Source organism: Prenolepis imparis, unplaced genomic scaffold (genome assembly GCF_030444845.1).
Source record: "Prenolepis imparis isolate NDT839.2.m4 unplaced genomic scaffold, iyPreImpa1.0 SCAF_7, whole genome shotgun sequence".
NCBI lineage: Eukaryota > Metazoa > Arthropoda > Insecta > Hymenoptera > Formicidae > Prenolepis > Prenolepis imparis.
In genome coordinates this window covers 14,351,748-14,373,984 of record NW_028141165.1, presented here as the reverse complement: position 1 = coordinate 14,373,984, position 22,237 = coordinate 14,351,748, and the positions used below count along the sequence as shown (strand labels likewise).

General features: G+C 30.2%; 3 protein-coding genes across 4 annotated transcripts in view; 2 read left to right on the top strand and 1 right to left on the bottom strand.

Moving 5' to 3' along the window:
- Positions 1-5,937, top strand: part of LOC145938963 (uncharacterized) — a 38,819-nt gene extending 32,882 nt beyond the window's left edge. The window contains exons 1-3 of one of the 2 annotated variants that reach the window (XM_083042920.1): positions 1,557-1,878; positions 4,496-4,627; positions 5,418-5,937. In XM_083042920.1, the coding sequence (XP_082899046.1) occupies positions 1,779-1,878; positions 4,496-4,627; positions 5,418-5,452 (267 nt within the window). In that variant the 5' untranslated portion in view covers positions 1,557-1,778 and the 3' untranslated portion in view covers positions 5,453-5,937. Of the gene's footprint in view, positions 1-1,556; positions 1,879-4,495; positions 4,628-5,417 lie in introns of those variants that run through there. The other variant, XM_083042919.1, reaches the window with a different exon arrangement.
- An 87-nt stretch (positions 5,938-6,024) lies between these two features.
- On the bottom strand, positions 6,025-8,571 carry Rept (RuvB-like helicase 2 rept). The gene is made up of 7 exons (XM_083042917.1): positions 8,486-8,571; positions 7,969-8,076; positions 7,441-7,875; positions 6,932-7,364; positions 6,428-6,696; positions 6,246-6,351; positions 6,025-6,181 (listed from the first exon to the last, which is right to left on the bottom strand). The coding sequence occupies exons 1-7, from the start codon at positions 8,489-8,491 to the stop codon at positions 6,147-6,149; spliced, it is 1,392 nt and encodes a 463-aa protein (XP_082899043.1). The 5' UTR covers positions 8,492-8,571; the 3' UTR covers positions 6,025-6,146.
- A 678-nt stretch (positions 8,572-9,249) lies between these two features.
- Positions 9,250-21,721, top strand: Nup98-96 (nuclear pore complex protein Nup98-96). Its single transcript, XM_083042813.1, has 20 exons — positions 9,250-9,394; positions 10,042-10,113; positions 10,199-10,426; positions 10,910-11,152; positions 11,426-11,626; positions 11,724-11,807; positions 11,958-12,137; positions 12,362-12,489; positions 12,564-12,876; positions 12,984-13,167; positions 13,972-14,083; positions 14,173-14,313; positions 14,594-14,892; positions 15,018-15,259; positions 15,377-15,619; positions 15,960-18,261; positions 19,001-19,312; positions 19,791-19,888; positions 20,099-20,348; positions 20,422-21,721. The coding sequence occupies exons 2-20, from the start codon at positions 10,083-10,085 to the stop codon at positions 20,615-20,617; spliced, it is 5,787 nt and encodes a 1,928-aa protein (XP_082898939.1). The 5' UTR covers positions 9,250-9,394; positions 10,042-10,082; the 3' UTR covers positions 20,618-21,721.
- Positions 21,722-22,237: the final 516 nt, after the last annotated feature.

Genomic DNA, 22,237 nt, shown 5'->3' with positions numbered 1-22,237 from the left:
ATGCTTGAATAGGTTTTTCGTCATGTGAGGGTGTTCATAGCTTATTTTTTTTTTTTTTTCTTCTTCTGCTGTTAATTTTATCCTATTTAGAAGGTATATGTATAGTCTCCGTTATCTTTATCCTCCTAAAGGGTGATTGTATTCCGAGCACACTGTCAAAATTTTGTTATATTCAATTAATATTGTATTGTACTATAATTTTGAGTAGAAAAGATTGAATAATAGATTCTTCATCGTGTGAAGGTGTTTATAGCTTATTTTTTTTTCTTTTGCTGTTAATTTTATCTTATTTAGAAGGTATATAGGTCTCTGTTATTTTTACCCTCCTAAAGGGTGATTGTATTTCGAGCACACTGTCAAAATTTTGTTATATTTAATTAATATTGTATTGTACTATAATTTTGAGTAGAACAGATTGAATAATAGATTCTTCATCGTGTGAAGGTGTTTATTAGCTTATTTTTTTTTTCTTCTGCTGTTAATTTTATCTTATTTAGAAGGTATATATAGGTCTCTGTTATTTTTACCCTCCTAAAGGGTGATTGTATTTTGAGGCACACTGTCAAAATTTTGTTATATTCAATGAATAATGTATAACATATTTTGTACTATAATTTTAAGTAGAAAACTATCGTCATGAATAGAAAATTCGAATAAAGTTATATATACCATCGTGTTTCTCTTCCAATCTAGATCCTTTCACTTTTTAACCCAATTTTACATTCTTAGACCAAGTCTGTGTTTCTGTCATATCTATTGACTACCGAACTATCTATAATTAATAGTACTATATCGTTGATATTTTTATTCTATTTTTTCTATTTTTTATTATTGTATTTTTCTTTCTAAATTTAAATAAATGATAATTGATTTATTCAATTCTATCTTAAATAAAATTATATTTTATGCAATATTTAAATTTAAAAAATTAATTTGCTGTAATTTTGTCTCTTTTATCTTCTACATATGTATATAAGTTGGCGAAGAAACGAAGTACGACGTATGTATAAAGAATAATTAACACAAATCCTTGACGCTCCCAAGTCATTGCTTACACGAGCATCTTGCTTTTGTCACAATTCACTTTCAAGCAGAATAAACCCGCGTAGGCGTGTTGCGTGACGTATAATTTTGTTCAAAATAGTTTTTACTTATCCTCGAGGAGGAAATCGCATAAATTAACTCGCTGCTAAAATATCTTTAGAGTATTATGAATAACGTTTCTCTACCAAGTGATACACAATCGTGTCAAATGTTTATAGCGCAAATATTAGTTACAATTTTATTACAATATAATAATAAAAATAAAAACTTTCTGACAAGAGAAAGAGAGAGAGAGAGAAAAATAAAAATGATTTTTTTTCTATTTATAGTAGATGAAGATCGATCCAAATCAGCGAATGTGATGCATCAGCGTTTTTGCTGAAGATTAGAATTTTCAAGTATCCCTGCTCTTATGCGGGAGAGATGTACAATAAGTATTTGTGTGATGATGTTTTTTTTCGATCTTCCTTTCCTTTTCGTTATTATACCTTCTATCATACTGACATGCTATAATATGCTAACTTTTACCACAATCGCACAACCACGATCTCCCACGGATTGCGCCAATTCCCTTATTCCCAAGTTTCCCCACTCATATTTTCATCTGTCTGGGTCCATGGAGAACGTACGCGAAACGTACAGTATCGTATCGAATACCGAGGTGTTCAAATCTTCGTGCGGAGAAATCTCTTTCGACGAATTTCCTAGAATTCGCAAAAATTAGTGAATTAAGCATGAGGACTCTCTGGACCGTCGTCCTTCTTTGTCTTTTCGCCATGATAAACGCCAAGTCTATGATTTATAAGAAGAACGGGGACAACATCTTTGAACCAGGTGGGCGAACGATCTGTCGTTCGTGAATTTGAATATGTATTATCGCTTTAAAGAAAAATTCATTGTTTAAATTGAAATTAAGCATATTTAAATATTTCACAAAGATTAGTTGAAATATCCTCTTCTGCTCTGCTTATTCTCACTCTCACGCGCGTGTTAGAATGTTCTCTAAATATTTCCTGTGAAATCTAAACTTTCATTATTTGTACGCAAGGAATATATATACAAGCCGTGTGTTTTTTTCCAATGCACATCATCTATGCATATCACTATAGTTTTAATACGAAACAATAAAAAATAAATCCACTCTCCGCACTCTAATAAAAACTACATACGAACAAAAATTATGCCACGATAATTTCCCACGATAGTTTTGACGATTATTCAAAAATCTATTTTTATTCAACAAAGATAAAAAATGATCTTCTCTTAGATCGCTTAAGAAGAAACACATTATTGTTTCATCGATCCATAAATAAAACATAATCAAGAAAATAATTTCTTGTTTTGCACATAATGCAAAATAATAAATGTTTAATAAATAATTTATTATAAAAAATGAAGTGTATTTTAATATTATAAGAAATTAAGTGTTTAAATATAAAAATTGTGTTTTTTAATTAAAAAATTCTATGGAATCACATAAGTAACACATCGTGGAAAAGTGAACGTGGAAAGAACTTTCACCGTAATTATATATCGTTGAGGCTAATTGATACAGTATATACTCTCTCGTACTACTCACATTTTTCATATATATTATCGTTTTACATATCTTAATCAAAAAAGTATATTATTTAAAAAAAAAGAAAAAAACTGTAATTATATATATATAAACAGCGAATTCTTGAAAATGTTATGTATAAATTTTATGTTATGCTGTAATACAGAAAATATTTAAACACGTAAAATATAAATCATATAAAAATATATATTAAAAAACACACGTATACATTAAAATGTTGTGACGCATAAAATTATAAATAGAATTATCTCTTGAATTTTGTCACGAGTTATGAATCGTCTAAAGTCTAAAGAAGCCTTAACAGAATGGTGATTGTCAGACTAATGCGTAGGTTTGATCACAAGATTTACATATTATATTTTACAAGATTACAAAGTCTGTATATTGTATATTAATCGATGTAGAGAATATTCGATATTGCATCGGACACTGATCTGTTTTTTTGTTTATTTTTTACTTATATCTAGATCGCGAAATTTTTTGCACATTTTGTCGGCGCAATAAAATGCAGCAAAATTTATGCGGCTGAGCTTTGAAACCATTCTTGAAGCAAAAATTTAATATTTGGTAATAATGAGCAGACAAAAATGATTATATACATATATACATATATAAAAAAATAAATAAGGATGTTTTAAAGCTCAGCCGCATAAATTTTGCTGGAATAAAATGCAGCAAAATTTATGCGGCTGAGCTTTGAAACATCATTCTTAGTGTAAAAATTTAATATTTGGTAATAATAAGCAGATTTACAAAAATGATTATATACGCATATATAAAATAAAAACGTACGATAAAAAATTATTTTTAATCAAATAACAAAACAAAAAACATCAAAATCCCATACGTCTCTTTAAAAATTCCATGCATGAATTGTGTCCCTGTATTTTGTGCCATAAGTGGCACCTTTTAAAATCATCTACAATCTACAATGAAAAAAATAAATAATAAAAAAATAAAGCCAGGAAGAGTTTAATTCCATTTATAATAACCATATTGCTTACGATATGCGATGAATATACACACAAATATTGTAAATAGAATATTGTAATAAACCTTCTTTCTTGACAAATTATTTTTTTATCACTATTATTAATTGTTTTGTCCACATTATTTTCTAGTACAGCCAGAAAACAGATACGCACACAATTTGAAAATGTTGGTTTTCTTGTTAAAAATGATCCTCGTTGAAACTTTTGTTAAATATTTAACACATTCATGTGTTAATTTAACATATTGCTGTTGTGTTAATTAAACTCAAATGTTAAATTATTAAAACAACTGAAAAAAGTGTAAAAATAACACAATGTGTATCTATTTTTAATTTTACACAATAAATATATGTTCCGTATTATTATAGTGACAAGATTTATCTTTTAAAATTTACAGAAAAGAATGTTGATTTTATTTTATAATATAAGTGGGGATGAAAAAATGTAAAATTAACATTTTTTTAGTTAATTTTTACATTAAAATTATATGTTAATTTTACACAAAATTTATTTTAAGTTTACTTAAAGTTTGCATTTATTTTATGTTAAAATATTAACACTATGTATTCGTCACCATTTAACATATCCATGTTATATATTAAATTAACACAAAAATTTCTGTGAACCGTTTGGGACATGTGATATTTGCTTTTAACAAATTTTTCATTGTATCGTTACCCTTATTTACGCTACTCACGTATATCCGGCACGTAAAAAGGATTTTGCGCGCTATTTCAAGATTAATTTTCTATTTCTCTACGAGATTCCAATACATTTTTTACATAAATAATTAATATAATTATAATTATAATTAATAAATAATTAATAATATAATATAATTATTAATTAATAATTAATTATAAATGTATTTTTTCTCTAGTAATGATACCTGTATCATCCACGGTGATTCCATTACCCGTGTACAGGGTAGAATATGGCTTAGGTTTCATATCAAAAGATAAGAAAACCCAATCGTTGTTCAAACCAGAAGATAATATAAAGCTGATAACCAGTAAGTATTAACTTGTAAATGAGATTAGAAAACCTTAAGATTAGAAACCCCCGTTTCTGTAAATCTTATTTTTCCGCCATTTATACAATTTTTTTTCTTTTTTTTTTAATTAAAAGTTTGCAATACGAGCAAATAAACTATAACTATGAATTATAATTCAAATAGCATACGAATATCTTTTAGATGTTTTAAGGACGTTTTATCCCAGATAACAAGGAACGCCATTTTTATGTCAAATAATATTTTGACATCAAATGACGTGTATTTGTATATAGGACTTGCTCTATGCAGGATATTGAGAAAATATACTGTTAGATTCCTCATACTTTTTCAAGATATCCTTAAAAATAGCAAATGAGCTTCAAACTATGCTTTGAAATATTCTCTGGATATTTTATTTTAGAGTCCTATGAATAATGTCCGCAAAACATTCATAAGCTGTGAAAAGTCCATAATAAATCCCATATATGAAATAAAGGATATATATTGTTTTTAAATTAAATAAACTACTTTATATACCTTACAATTAAAATTAATCACATGTATGCACATTCAATTTTCACATAAATAATTATAAAAAATTCAAAATATTCAAAATATTCTGGATATATTCAAAGTAATCCTTCAATGTTTTGTGCTGTTTGGAAAACGCGATTCAATTATTTATATTCAAATTACATAAAGAATACGCGCGATTGTATGAAAACAAGTTTTCTACATATCATTTATATTTTATATAAATGATTTTATATAATATTTGCGATGATTAATGTCAATTTCTTCTTTCTAGTCAAGAAAACTCAGGAGAAAAAGACGAAAATGTAGTGCTAAACTGCATTCTATATCAAGTGTTAATGGAGACAAATATTACATTTAAATCATTAAATTAAATACTTTATGCGCTATACAAAATACATCATATAAAATGAGATTTTCTTATAGTAAGATTTTCATTATTTTTTTCAATTCATGATTTATAAACTTATTCAGTAACCCAGTAAGCAAACTTGAATTAAGACACAGATCAAAACATTTGAACAATGAAAATAAAATACAAATACCACGTTACAATTACGTTTAATATGCAGTTAAGAGAAAAATCACACCAAAAATATAATATACCTCCTTTGTAAATGTTGTAATTATTAATTATATATCTTTATTATCAAAAATGTATTATTATCCAAGATATCAAAACTAATAAGTAGAATTATATATCTGAATATGGAAATGTTTACACATTTATCTTACTAATTATAAACTGTAAAATATTCAAATTTATTTATTAAGAGATAATTAATGCAAAACATTTATTTTTGATAAATTTATTGTTTATATATACTTAATATATAAGAATATTTGTGCTAATAAGTATCATATAGTAATATCATTAAAAAGTTGTTTCAATTTTTATATTTAATAAAAAATTTTATTATAATTAATTTTTGTAAATTAGATAGATATTGTAAAATATAGAACTTAATGAAAAAAAATTCGACTCGTGTACTTTTTAACGTCCCTATGAAACATCCATACTTTCCCCAGTTGAAGTGGCTGAAATAATTAAACTTTAAACATGTAGTCATAAATTACGCGTAATAATTACATTTTTACTTACAGTACTCATTGAACATAAAATCATCTTGATATTCCTTAAGAAATTGCGAAGATCTATTTTCATCAAGAAATAAAGAATAGACACGTTTTACGTCGTCAATATTGACCTAAAAATAAATTTAAAAATTTCAATAAAATCATTGAACACATATGATGTGATAAATTATATCATATACTATTTACTTCTGTACTCTTTCTTCGGCGACTAACAAGAGAAGCGGTTGTAATTAATTGTATTGCGTATCTTAGTGACGTTTCCAAAGCGATCCTTGTTAACACTGTCAGAGCATCATCAGCCATTTCGCAATCTTCTTCCTCGCATCTTATTTTCAAAATTTCCTTTAGTTCTTTCTCTTGATATGGACTTGTCGGAACAATAATCATGCGATCCAATAGATCAATTGGAATACCATGAGGACTTTTATAATTTGTCCCTCTGATTCTTGTAATACCTACACGATTATGGAATTTTAATTTTACAACTAGTCTTAAAAACTGTTTTCTTTACCAATTAATTCCTTTCATTATTTTGTATAAAAGTATTGATAAGATTATCAAAAAATAAATATTTTATGAGATAATTTATGTAAAATTATATCACATTAATAAAAAATTATATCACAAAGTACAAAATAGTAATTATTTTATAGTTGTTTAGTATATTTTATTATTTCCACATTTTCGTACCTCTGTTTGTTGCCATGATCACAACTGGAGCCATTTCATTTTCCAATGCCCGATTGAGAAATGAGAAACATTCGATATCCAGCATGTGTACTTCATCGACAAAAAGTACACCTGGCACGATTTCGGCTTTGCCCTCCTCCCGCCATTCGGCAACTTTAGCGTTTATTTGATCTCGTACTTCCGATTTAATCTCTCCGGTGTCTCCGGAGAACAGCGCCAAGAATCCATGAGTTCTGCTATTTATTACGTCAATTTCGTGTAGAGTCACCGTGTGAACAACTTCCTTGCGTTTCTGCAATTCACCCTCCGGACATTGTACGAAACGCGTCTGCGAACCAGTTGCATCATAATCTCGAGCTCTAGTAAAGGACCGTCCGAGTCTGTTGATCTTCCCTGTTGCTTTATCGATTGTTATAACATCACCAGCTTGTACCTAGAAATAATGCAAAACCATAATTTAAAAAAAATTAATGTAAAAAAATATTATGTAATAATATAAATGTACAAACTTTCTCTTTCATTAAGCAATCGATCATTTTATTTCCTAAATCATATATCGTTTCCATTTCGGTTGTTTTTAATGTTAATTTGCCAACTTTCACTCCAACTCCGGTTGCCGGCCTATCAACTTGGATCTCCACAACCTCACCCTCTATAATCTCTGTCTCTTCTTTGATTCTGACACCGATAGATTTTCTGATGGCCTGAGTTAGAGCTTCCGTTTTACTCATTTCTAAAGAATAAATTTCAGAACCCGCCATTGACGTGAAAGGGGTATCCATGCCTAGGGCTTGCGCCATTGCCATAGCAATGGCTGTTTTTCCTGTGCCAGGTTGTCCAGCTAACAAAACTGTGCGACCTGCTATCTTGCCATCTTTTATCATCTCCAGTATAATACCGGCAGCCCGGCGGGCCATAAGCTGGCCAACCATACCTTGGGATACCTATAATATAGTATAAAATTAAAAATTATAAAATTCAGATTACTTTATTATTCGTAATTAATAAAAGTGTCTTTGTCTAATGCAGATAATTACATTACGAGGTTCCAAACTGTCACTCAATCCTAAACCTCTGATATGAGAATGGGCACCGATGCGCTCTATTTTAGTAATTTCACGAACATCTTGGACATTAGTAATAACCTGAAATAAAAAATAATAATTGGATACATGATGAAGATTTTCAAATCTGCATATTGTAATGAAATATGCATAATTGTAATCAAATTGATCAAACACTTGGTTGCTATGTCAACCAATAAAAAGCATAAAATAATATCAATATTTAAACTTTTACAAAGAATTAATTAAAACAAAATATATAAGTACATAAATATTTTATACAAAGCATAATGCGCGAATAAAATGTATTTTAAATCAGTTAAAAGAAGTATATATATATATGTATACATATAGGTTAACCGGCACCGTAAATGAGAATAAATTGTATTTGCCGGAAATTATGAAAACAGATTTATATAATTTATTTATATAAGACTTGTAGTTTATCTATACACATATTTATAATTTATTTAATTATGAGAAAACTTACCGCCATGTTTAACAATAATACACATGTGTATTTTATAACTGGCGAAATTAGAGAAAATACTCGTTGCTCGTTGCTGCTCGTCAATATTAGGGCGGTTTTCAATGAATCTACAAAAAACAAATCATTAAGGCCGTATTACATTACAGGTTTCAATCCCAATCACAATCATACGGCTTTATGACGTCAGCCAATCACATCGCTCGATGCCTAGGGGAAACTAGAGTCCCTAGAAGATAATTTATTTTTATTTTAATTTTATTTTATTTTTATTTTATTTTTATTTTTATTTTATTTTTATTTTATTTTTATTTTTATTTTATTTTAATTTAATTTAATTTTAATTTATTTTAATTTAATTTTTATTTTATTTTTATTTTATTTTATTTTATTTTATTTTATTTTTATTATTTTATTTTATTTTATTTTTTATTATTTTATTTTTTATTATTTTTATTTTTATTTTATTTTAATTTAATTTAATTTTATTTTTATTTTATTTTTATTTTATTTTATTTTATTTTATTTTATTTTTATTATTTTATTTTATTTTATTTTTTATTATTTTATTTTTTATTATTTTATTTTATTTTATTTTTAGAAGATATTTTCTAGGGACTCTAGGGAAAACTATCAACCAATCAGAGAGCTCTATCTGGAATTCGACCAATCGGCGACGTGGAATTCACTTTCGTTGGCGGCAGCGCGTTCCTAAACCCACGATTAGATACGTCGATGCGTATCCTCCATTTTAAAATGATGTGAGAACACTGCATGGAAGTTTGTTGGGCTGTTGAGCCATTTCGTGCGATTTTGTATAATTGCGTTACAACTGCCTGTGTGTGTCAAATTTGCAGAAAATCGTGAAAGAATCACAACTTCGCGCTTCGTGCGTGAATTTTACTTGCACGGGTGAGTGAAAACCTCGAACATTCGAGGATAACGAGGCCGTTTTCAGTCGAGTACTCGATTTTCTCCAACAATAGAGAGGCCTGGGAGTTCATAACCAAAGCGAACTAAATGCGTATTTAGCGCTCTTATCTTGGGCTATTGATGAAGAAACTTTCGTTTTTTTTTAATTGCTCTTTAATTCGTGTATTTTATAGATTCGTAGACGCAGAAATAGAATCTGTTGGAAAAAAAAAATTAGCCTTTTTTTCATAGCGATTTTATGCACATTATTGATATCTATAAGCATTGTTGCTCCAATACAGTATCTTGTAATAATGTATTTTGGTACTCATATTTTGATATAAATTGTTTTGTATTTTATAAATCATAAAATTTTTTTAAATTGTAATTGTTTTTTTTAATAATAAAACAATATTTCACTTTCGCACAACAATATTTAAGATTATATATTGTATTTATATTTCTATTAGTGTAAAATATATAATATAGTTTTATTGTATATAATTACTGTATTTAATTGCATATGATGCGTTTAATCAATTCAATCTTTCTAGAAATATAAATAATTTTTCTAATAAATGAAACTGGTTTATATAAAAATATGTAAATATATGGAATTAATTTTAATCTAATTTTTTATTTTTCAGATTACGCAAGCAAGATTTTGTCATAATTTGATTTGGCAAATATGTTTGGGCAAACTGGAAATACATCTTTCAGTATGTATATTTGATACATAGATATTATTTAAGAGATTTTATTTAAAAAACATGCATTTTTATTTTTTTTTTTTTTTTTTTTTAGGTAGCTTTAGTACAGCAACACAAAACAGTCCGTTTGGTCAGTCTGCGTTTGGTAAACCAATTACTACGACAAGTTTCGGTAGTGGCGCAGCACCTGTCTTTGGTAGTACCAATACTTCATCACTCTTTAGTTCTAAGCCCCCAGGTCCTACCACAGGTGGCTTGTTTGGCAATACCACAACGCCACCGGCATTTAGACAACCAACTAACACACAACCATCTTTTGGAGGTAGCAATTTATGAATTGTTTTATTTACACATCAGTTGTATTATACATCTTTTACAAAAATATATTTGAGATAAATTTAAGGAATTTTCAAAGAATTCCACAAAAGAAACTAAAGATTTCATGATTTAATATAATTCTTAAATTTGTAAACTCTGAAAATCCTTTATAGTTAGAAAAAAATTTGATGCAAATGTAAACAATTAGTTTAAAACTATTTTTTTATATTATTTATTTATACACTTCTTTAAAATAATTTATGTCAATTATATTATTTTTTTTGTGAAATTTGGATATGAATTATCTGAGAGATTTTATACATAGTTTTTAATTATGAACACTTTATTTTGACATCAAGTAAACAGATAAAAGAAAGAAAAAGATAAAATCAGTAATTAAGTGATTTTGTAGACAGTAAATAAGTCATATTTGACAAATATGATAATATTTGAGTATATTTTTGAAGTAATAATTTTATTTTTATAGGCTTTGGAACAACGAATACAAGTACTAATCTTTTCGGTACTCAACCAAATGCGGGCACAAATCTTTTCGGCACAAGTACAGGAACTTCGGCATTTGGTCAAACGAACAAACCTGGTAGTTTCAACTTCGGCACGACATCTGGAGCTAATTTATTTGGACAACCACAACAGAATGCACAACAAACTACTCCATTTGGTCAAACCAACACTACTACAAATACAAATCTTTTCGGCACAACTGCAGGTGAATTACAAACATAATTGATTATTATATATTATATTATATATTATATGTATTAAATAGAAAGTATGCAATAGATATTTAATAGATTAGAAGAATAATAGATTACATTAGATAATTTAATAGATTAGATAATTGGAAGAAAAAATATTTAAGATATTATGATATAAAAAATATAGACATTTTATAGAAATATATATTATCGATATATTAATAATAACAATTATAATCTATAACAGTACTATCTTTATATTATTTTGATTTCTTTATATACAGGTTTTGGCAATACTAATACTACTACTGTGCCAACTGGTACTGTAGTGAAATTTACACCTGTCATTACAACCGATTCTATGTCAAAAAATGGAATATCACATAGCATTTCTGCGCGCCATTGTTGCATCGCATCTATGAAGGAATATGAATCAAAATCATACGAAGAATTACGTTTCGAAGATTACCAAGTAGGAAGGAAAGGTATATGTTGTAATTTATATCATCAGTTATGAAAAAATGAGAAAATTTATTGATTAAAATTTATTGATTTTTTTTCTTTCTCATTTTTTTCAAACAGGTCCGCAAACGGGACTTTTTGGAGCACCAGCACAGACATCGCCTTTTGCTAATACAACAGCTGGTACCAGTACAGGTGGAACAGGTAACTTATATATGATATAAAACATTTATATTTATAATAAAAAATTTTCATATAAATTTTTATATAATGTTTCTATTGCACAATACTTATATTGCAAGTACTTGTTTAAAGCAAGAGGAAGTTAGGTCTAATTTATTTTGTTTGTTAAAGGATTTGGATCAATGACTGGAGGTTTTGGCACTACCAGTCAGTCTGGCTCAACCGGATTATTTGGAAAACCTATTACTAATTTTGGAACACCAGCGACTACAACAACCAATAACTTTGCATTCAACTCTACACCTACTACAAACTTGTTTGGTACTAATACGCAAACAAAACCATTTGGTAGTAAGTCATCCATCTCGGAGAATATATTATAAATAATATATACATATCAATATATTATTTAATCATTTTTATATATTAAATATTAATCCCAAAATTGAAAAATTAAATATAGATTTTCGAGTTTTTGATATGTGCAATTTTATTTATCTTATTTATTAAAAACATTTTTATTTTATTGATAAAAAATATTTATTTTAATATAAAGTATGAAATTTTATTTACAGCAGCTGCCCCGACGCCGCTTTTCGGTACCAGCAATACTAATCCTACTGCTGGTACAGGTTTTGGTAGTATTAATACCGGACAGAGTACAGGTTTTGGATCTGCATTTGGTGCCACACAACCTAATCAGGTAATAGTTGATATATGTATATATATTGCATGTAAAAGTCAAAATTATTCTTATACTTTATGCATTTTTCGCAGAGCATCGGATTATTCAACCAAAACAAGTCTGCTTTTAATATTCCATCAACATCGACTAGTACTGGTTTTACTAATTTCGGACAACCAGCTACAAATAATACTACTACCCCATTATTTGGTAACAAAACCAATACGACTGGATTTGGAACAGCATCTACATTCGGTGCCACTGCGCCTTCCACATTCGGAACTAACACAGGTTTCAATTCTGGTACCAATACTGGATCCTCATTATTTAATTCATCGTTTAAACCGGCTGGACAAACATCAGGATTTTCTTTTGGAGCTACACCTGTAGCTTCGACTGGACTTGGTAATTACATCTATTTTGAATTAATATTTAATTCGATTTTTATATTCAATTAACACTCTTGTTATTTAATTTCTAACTGTATTAATATTTTAACATTATTATTACAGGCACAAATACTGGTTTGAGTTTAAATAGTGGTTCTTCATTATTTGGACAACAAAAACCAGGTAGTCTGTTTGGAAATACTGGAACTAATACTACGTTTAACAATCCTGGAACATTTGGATCTTCCACTTTTGGAACAAGCTCTAATATGATGTCTGGAACAGGAATGGGTTTGCTTAACGGAGGGTAATGTTTACACATTTATTTTTCAAATAATAAGTTTTATTCGGATTAACTTTGGATTTAGAGAAACTCAACCTCTTTTGTTTTAATCGCTTAAATTTTCAATAATTACCCATATTAATATGTATATATGCATAACATGTATAGAGTATTTTACAATTTGCAACTGTAATTTTAATGATATATTTTTCAAGTCAAATAAGACGAAAATAGAAACAAAATGTCGAAAACTATAATATTTTTTAATGGGAAGAATTTAAAGTTGACAAGTTGCATGTGCGTGTAATATTGAGTTGATTAAAGTCTTTAAAAATTTTTATCATATGAAAGAAATTAATCATATAATATTTTGATAGCTTGTTGTATTTAATATTTTGTACATTATATTTAATATTCTGTAATATTTTTAATGTTTATTATTTGCACATACTAGTCACTTTGTGTTTAAATAATGACTTATTCAACGAAATATTTTAGCATTATTGTACACATAATTAGTTTTAATATCATAATTAGTTTTAATAAAGGAATGATAAAAATAAGAGTATATATTATATATATAATTATTATTATTATTAGATAGACTGTATCTGAAAGCACAAACTTTGGATCTGATTTATCAATTTTATAAACACTTCCCATTTAAAAAATATTGACATTTTTATTTTTGAATTTTCTTATTTAGGCTCAGGAATATATCCTTAAACTTACAATCGCGAATTGAGACATTTTGTGTATTTTTGTCTATATTTATTATGTATTTGTGTGTGTTTGTGTATATAAATTGAATAAACTTATATATTTCAGAATGGTATCTAATCAAACTAAAACAAACGGTTTAGTACCAGTGCATCAACAAATCTTAGCTCTTGTTTCTGCACCATTCGGTGATTCACCATTGTTGAAGAATCTTTTACCAGTAAGTATTGTATCCCACACACATTTAGGATGATGTTAAAACAAATAAAAAATGTGTAGTCTTTATTTTTGATTTTTCTATTTTTATAGGCATCTGGAAAGACCGAGGAACTTTTAAAACCTACAAATCCAACATCAAAAATACTTAATAGTCCACATTATAGAGTTACCACTAATAACAAATCTCCAAAAATCAAGGCAAAAGTTGTCAATTCTGTACAACTATCTAAGGTAAATTTTTTACTAAGTTATTCAAACTTATTTTCAATTTTCTCCAAACATTTGAAAATGATTGAGTTGCATATTTCATGTTGACTAAAATTTGTTTATTTTAATGTTATGTCGTTTATCACAGTTTACACTATATTTATTATCTATACTTTTAATAACACTCTGTATATACATAAATAACTGCATTTATTTATGCCTATATTTTTAATTACATATAAATGACAAATATTATATTTTTATTAAATATAATAATTTATTTTGCCACGTATTATTTTTCTAGAAATCTTTGTTTGATGGTCTTGAAGAGGAAGATCCCGTGTTAACAGAAGCTTTCCAACCCCGGCCAAATGCAAAACGTTTGGTATTACGACCAAAATCGGCAACAAATTCCTCGATTCAGTCTCCTACAGTAAACGGAGAGAGAGAGTCTGTGACAAAAAATAATTCTAATAATTCTATAGAAGATAGAGCAGATACGTCAAATATAGTACACAATAACAGTGTTGAAGTTAATAATAAAGAAAATCACAGTCAAGATAATAATCGGATTGCAAATGATCGACGATCATCTACATCTTGGTAAGATAATAATATATATATATATATCTTTTAGATTTTCTTTTCTCAGCTTTTAATTTTTTAAAGAAATTATGAAAACGTTAAGAAAATATATAAACAATTTTTGAATAAATTTCCATCTGCAGGTTGAAGTCAACACTTCCGCGGAGAAGTAAAATTCCAGATGATGAATTACTTGAGGGCCAGCGATCGCCATTTTCTGCATTAAACATGCCCGAGGAAGTGAATAACACGGTGGCAGAATTGAGACCACAAAATAATATGATAAATACGAATCATTCCGATAATACGATTAATTCGATCGAAGTGCCGTTAAATTCTACTTTCGAAGATAAAAGCTCTGGAAATCTTACCATCCAAAATGCAGGTAAATATTTTCTAATTAATTTAATTTCTAATTAATTTAAAAAGCTATGTATGATAAAGGATTGTTTTGAATATTAAGTTAACGGTCTTTTTAAATTTAAATTTAATTTGTTTTCAGATTTAAGTCAGGAAGCAAATGAAAATTCATTTTTGATGTTACAATCAAATTGGAGTTTAAATATGGCTAAAGTTACATTACGACGAGTGGGTTATTACACCATTCCGCCGCTCGATAAATTAGACGATTTCGTTTGTGGCGAGACATGTATCGTGCCAAACTTTACCATTGGCCGTGAAGGTTACGGCAATGTCTATTTTCCAGATTCGTTCGATGTGTATGGTTTAAATCTTGATGAAATCGGTAAGTTGATTAATAGATATATTAATCTAATTTTTTGACACATGCAAAAATTACTATTATAAAATATATATATAATTATTATATATATTTTATATATATATTTTATAATAGTATAATATATTTATATTTTTTATTTATATTTTATTTATATTTTATTTATATTTTATATATTATTTATATTTATATTTTATCATTTAATATGTATTTTAACGTTTTATTGTATAATTATCAATTAATATATATAATTATATATATAATTTTATCGCGATTAATTTTTAATTATCTTGTTCTTTAAAGTATATCAGTCGTGTTGAATGACATTTTGCATTTTTTGTTACAGTTCATTTCCGTCATAAGGAGGTGATCATTTATCCCGACGACGAGAAGAAACCACCAGTGGGCCAAGGTTTAAATCGAAGAGCGCAAGTTACATTGGATAAAGTATGGCCACATGATAAATCGGTGCACGAGCCGATCACAGATCCGCAACGACTCGCCGCAATGAATTACGAGGGAAAATTGCGTAGAGTATCCGCCAAGCACGACACTCGTTTCCTCGAATATCGACCGGAGACCGGCTCCTGGGTGTTCAAGGTCGATCACTTTTCCAAGTACGGTCTCAGCGATTCGGACGAGGATGACAATCAAGTTCCAGCTTCGGAAGCGAAGAAATTGAAGGGGTTTCCTGTTCCCCCGCAAAAAGGAAAGCTTGCCGATCCGTCAGCGGCGACGAATAAGGATGCGATTAACGGAGCGATTAATGGAACGATCGGTGGCGGAAAGGCAGATAACGCTAAACATTCAGACGTCGAGGGCAATTTTTTAGGAGACACTCAGATTTCATTCGGTCACGACGATCGCGCTTACGATAAATGGGATATGATCGTTCGTCCAGTTAGGGATACTCCTGTCGATCGTTCCGTTTTCATCTCGAGAGATTACAATTACGAGAAACGGATGACCGTCAGTCCGGTCGGCGATACCGCCCGAGTCGCAGGTACAGACAGCCACAAGGTGCAACTTATGAAAGCGAGTTTCTTCGACACGAACGACGATGATGAAGATATGAGCGAGGAAATGAATCGCGATATATTTCCCTCCGTGCAGAAAACTCGGACCCGTTATTTTCCGGATGTTGCGGAGATTAAGAACGACGAGACTCTGCGCAACGCTACGACGCTGCGATCGAGCATCATTATGAACGAAATACCCTTTTCCCCGAGCCAAGAGAACTTACTCTACGCGTCCGGGAAGAAATTGCAGCTGTCGACGCGGATCAACGCGCAAAGTAAGCAATCAATGATCGAGAGAGTGATCCCGCCGTCTGCGGTCACTCCAGTCACAAGTATATTGAAATACCACTACGAGGTTGTACCGTTGAAAGAGTCAAGGTTGAACAAATTGCGATTTCGCTGCATCGCTGACACTGGTGTACAGATGGGTAGAATGTTCCGATCTAGCTGGGGAGCCGGTTTGACATTATTATCCTTGAGCACGCAGGGTCAGGCGACTAAGGTGCAGCTACAAAGCGCGTTCAGTCAGCTGAATTACTATGTGTCCGGTCGTCTAGCCAACGATACCACATCGACGGCGATCGTTCAACGTTTACAGATTCTGAACGGTGACGAGGACGACGTGAGGATGTTCAAGGACAGCATAGAGCGTCACCTGCGAATCCAGTTGGATCACTGCGTGATGGGTCACGAGGGGGATTGTCCCATCTTCAACGTGGCTACCGAAAACGCGAATAAGGCGCTGCAGTTGCATTGCACGTTGGCCCAGGATCTTACGGAAAGGGAGCAAATATTGAACGAGAACTTAAACGATGATGAACAACAGCGTACCGTCACCGAACGCTCGTTTCGTCAATACGCGAGCATCGTGTGGACGTTGTGCGTGGCGCTCTGGGGCAACTATACCGATCAGGATACGACTAATAACTCCAACGAGGAACATTGTAACGTCATGGTGAGGAGGGAGGCGCTGAGCGAATGGCTGAAGAACGTGGTGCAGCAAACGGTGGAGCAGGAGATCAGGAATGTGGACGGCGAGGCGAGGAATTCCCACGAGAAGGTGATACTGTCGCTGCTCTCGGCCTGCAAGCTCGAGGACGCCTGCCAGGAGGCGCGAAGAGCCGGGGATCATTGTCTGGCGTTGTTGATGGCGCAACTGCGAGGCGGCGCCCCGGTCAAGGAACTGATCAAACAGCAGCTCGCGCTGTGGCAAGAGATCTACGCGGACGAGAATCTCACGGTCGACCGTCTCAAGTTGTTCATGACGGTCGCGGGCGAACCGCTCATCTCCAGCAAGCACGGTACCATCAATGTGTGCGAGGATCTGGATTGGAAGCGGGCCTTCGCCATCCATCTCTGGTACCTGTCGTCGCCTACGTGCTCGATCACGGACGCCCTGGATCTCTACGAAGCGTCATTCAATACGACAGAGTGTAGCCAAAGATACGCGGCGATCCCGGAACCTGAGTACAGGAAGAATTACGATTACGACGCTGAGTTGATTAATGGCAAGCAATCGTACGACCTCTGCTTTCATCTCTTGAAGTTATACTGCACGGGAAATCACGATCTAGGAAAACTTTTGAATCCGCTGTCCTACACCGCCAATCCTTTGGATTACAGACTGAGGTAATTTGAAACCGACGACGTATTATTTGCAATTTGGCCAAATGAGTGTTGAATCGTAATAATAATTAATTGTAGCACGATCAACAGCAAAAAGATCATATGGTTTTAATAATAAGATGTATCAGAGGTCTCTTAATGTTGGAATATTATTTAAATTTGAGAGAAAATATAATAAATGAGGTGTATCAAAAAATGCCTTAATGTAGAAGTCTTACTCGAAAAGATAAAAGTAAAATTGAAGAAATAAAGACAAATAGAAATCAAAATTATTATATAAAAATTATAATTAGTTTTATTTTAAAAATAATGGTTTTATTTTTAAAATATTTTAATTTAAAAAAAAATAATACAATTTTTATTTAAAAAATAAATTGGATAAGAATCATTTAAGAGAGATAGAGAGCCATTCTGAGTAAAAATATATAATTTGCAATCAGCAGTTACATATTTTTTCTTAAAAACATTTTGTTCATTCTACTATTATAACTTTTTATGCCAAATATTGCAAAGATTTGTATAAAAAATATCAATTTGTATAAAAAAAGTAAGGATGGTTTTATTTAAAAAAAAAAACTATGACTGTAACAAGTAAATATTTCATACAAAAATTTAAAGAAAAAACCTTTTTAATTTTTGTATGAAATATTTACTTTTGTTTCAGCAATATTCAATTATATTAATTAAAATATGAGATACCTTGTATGATTAACTTTTCACACTTGTGATATTTTTTTGGTAGCTGGTTGATACAACAAATACTCGTAGCTCTGGGTTACACGCATCTTTCCGATCATGTTGCCGCGTTAACACATACAAATTTTGCGACGCAATTAGAGGCATACGGACTCTGGCACTGGGCGATCTTCGTAATGTTGCATCTACGAGATTCATCTAGACGACAAATTGCTGTACAGGACCTGCTAATGCGTCACGTAGAGATAGACGATTCCTCGGAATATATGGAACGTGAACAATTTCTGAAAGAAGAGCTTGGTATATCATCAGTTTGGATTAATCAAGCTAAAGCCATCAAAAGTAGTATCAATAAAAGGTACTTAATATTAAGATTTTTATGCTCTTCCACTTCTGACATATCGAATTCTGACATTAGAAGCAAGAAATCATTTGTTTTTTTCTTTTTTTTTTTTTTTCCTTTTTAAGAGGAAATATATCGGGATAGACAAGTTTTTTGAATGCAACCACTTATATTGGATAATATGAATTAATAAAATTTGCCGAAAACTTTCTTTTTAATTCGTTAATTAATAAATAAAGATCTTAGTCGTCAATTTATTAATAAATAATGAGTGATTACTAAATTTTTTCAAATGTTAGAGCTTTAATATGTCAAGCTCAAAATTATTTGATATATTTACCAAATATTAAAAAGAAAAAGAATTGTTATATTATATATATATATATATATACACACACACACACACACACACACATATATATATGTTTGTCGATTGCAAAAAAATTCTGAACATGATTACAGAATTTCAACTTGCTATTTTCATTTTTTGCAGATTTGGTGAAGCAGCTTGGTACTACATTCAAGCGGAGCAGTGGACTCAAGCTCATGAAATTATTATAGAGCATTTGGCAGCTGATGCTATAATAAATGGTATTAAAACTATTTTTAAACCAATGTTGTCCAAAGCACAGCTTATTACTAACTTTGTAATAAGCAACTAGTGGCGATTAAAATTTTTTCAACATTGTCATAATCTTGATCACATATTTCAAAATCATTGAAATCAGTAAAAATCGGTAGAGATTTTTTTTATATATTCAACTTTATCCAAACAATTTCACAAACTATTCTGTTTTTCAGAAAACTACGAATATTTGAGATCATTGTTAATCACGCTAGTACCACCTGAGTGTAGCGGTACGATTAACAAATGGACACATCAGGGACAGCTTCTGTGGGAATATATGGAAATAACTACTGAAATTCAAAATCTGTTAAAGTCCGCTCCAGATTTCCATGGAATAACTTATCAACTGGAAGCATTAAAGCCACGGTTAACGAGCTTGTGTCATAAGATCGATCAGTTTCCATGTCCAACTGCTAAACACAGGTGCGCAAAATACATATTATGTTAAGGCTATTACTTTCTCAATTTATACTAATGAAATTTCACACATTTCCAGATTATGTCAGGCTGAAATTGCAAAAAGGACTCTACATTTGGCTAGAAATCTGTTGTTATTGCAGAAAAATGAAAAGAAATCTGTCACAAAATTGTTGATTCGTCTAATATCACAGCTACCATTACCGGAGGATTATGCGCAGCAAGAACTTCGACCCATCGTTAATATGCGCGTAACTGAAGTGATGTCGCAATGAATAACACACACATAAGTTAATTTATTGATTATTAATATAGTTGTTAAGCTTTTACGTCTTTTAATGCAATAGAGAAGATACAACTTTTATTTTTTCCCACAATTAAGTTAGAATTTCGCACAAGCAAGTATAAAGTTTGTTTAAAAACTCCAGATATACAGTACATATTTTTAGCAGACTGCGACATAATAAAATAAATCACGCGATTCATACAGTAGATAAAAAGCTGGAAATTATAAAAACTTGGCAAAATACATCAACATGTGATAAAATTTAGATCTTTTTTACATTTTTATTAATTAAAAATTCGCGCATAAAATTATATTAAGTAACTTAAGAAGCGTATTATGTATAATGCAATTCAGTATGTATTCGATAATAGTGTGTAGTTGAAGGGAAAGGTGCGCGAGAAATAATGTGAAATAATGAGAAATAATTCTGTATTCTTTAGAGAAACATTTCATACATATAATTTTTTTTTGTACAATATCTGATCACTTGAGAAAGGATGAAAGTCACATTGAATATCGATATAAGATTGTTCAAGATACAACTTTTCTGAAATGTATTTTGTATGTATTATGACATATATATGTATCATATAATATAATCATTATTTGTTCGCATACTAGTTATTATATTATTTGTTTGACGTAACTATATACGAGTACTTTTTTCATACTAATGAAATTTAGATAAAATCACAAACTAATATAATTAGCAAGTATAAATTGTTTTTCTTCATATGTGCGACAAACTTGTACATTATGTTAAAAGTTGAAAATGTTTGAAGAGATATATTTTGAAGAATTAGAGTGCTATACGAGTGTAAAAAGTTTGTCCATTATTGGCAGATCAGATACTTTTATGAAAAGAAGCATCAATTGCATGGTTACAATAGCGAAATATGATGGAATACATATATGTGTATAAAGAATATTTGTATAAATGAAACTACAGTTTTTTACTCTTTTCAAGATTAAAATAAATATAAAATATTTACACACACACACACATATACATACTCACTGCTTCTACATTATATAGGCAATTAAAAAGTGTGTAAATGGAGCACATTTTGTAGACATAAGTATAAATAGAGCACAGTATAAATTATATATAAATATACAAGTGTGTTGTAATTGAAATATTTCAACTTTATTAGCATAGTAGTTCGAAAGAGGAAAAAAAACATGCTAGTTTATTAAGATTTCAACGTTTTTTTATTGCGTTTTTTAAATTGCTAGAGTTACTAGCAATTAAATCTCTAAATGAATTCCTTCGATCGGGATCAAAAGATCTCTCTCACACTCTTATTATTATACAAGTCGCGCGCATAACGCTATTCCTATCGCACTTGAATAACAAGCATAATACGATGTTACCTCGTCTCGCCATTATAGGAAAGGATCTCGCTGTCTTTATGTAAGATATAGATATATGTTAAATCAATGATACCGGGCTTGCGCTGCGTTAAATCCCCTAACGTGGCATAAGGTTTGGGACTGTGCCATCCCCGCCACATCTTCTTTGTCGCTTTTATCCCTCCTTTCTTCCCCTGCGTACTACCACCTATATATATATATACATATACTCTTCACGCAACGTACTCCATTTCCC

Excerpts from the sequence above, each read along its gene's own strand:
- Rept (XM_083042917.1), bottom strand. Across the intron at positions 7,365-7,440 it reads ATTGCTTAATGAAAGAGAAA|GTACAAGCTGGTGATGTTAT; the intron begins GTTTGTACATTT and ends CATTATTTCTAG. Across the intron at positions 6,182-6,245 it reads TTTTATGTTCAATGAGTACT|CCACTTCAACTGGGGAAAGT; the intron begins GTAAGTAAAAAT and ends TAATTATTTCAG.
- Nup98-96 (XM_083042813.1), top strand. The coding sequence starts at position 10,083 with ATGTTTGGGCAAACTGGAAATACATCTTTCA. Across the intron at positions 14,084-14,172 it reads TGTTGAAGAATCTTTTACCA|GCATCTGGAAAGACCGAGGA; the intron begins GTAAGTATTGTA and ends CTATTTTTATAG. Across the intron at positions 15,260-15,376 it reads TCTTACCATCCAAAATGCAG|ATTTAAGTCAGGAAGCAAAT; the intron begins GTAAATATTTTC and ends ATTTGTTTTCAG.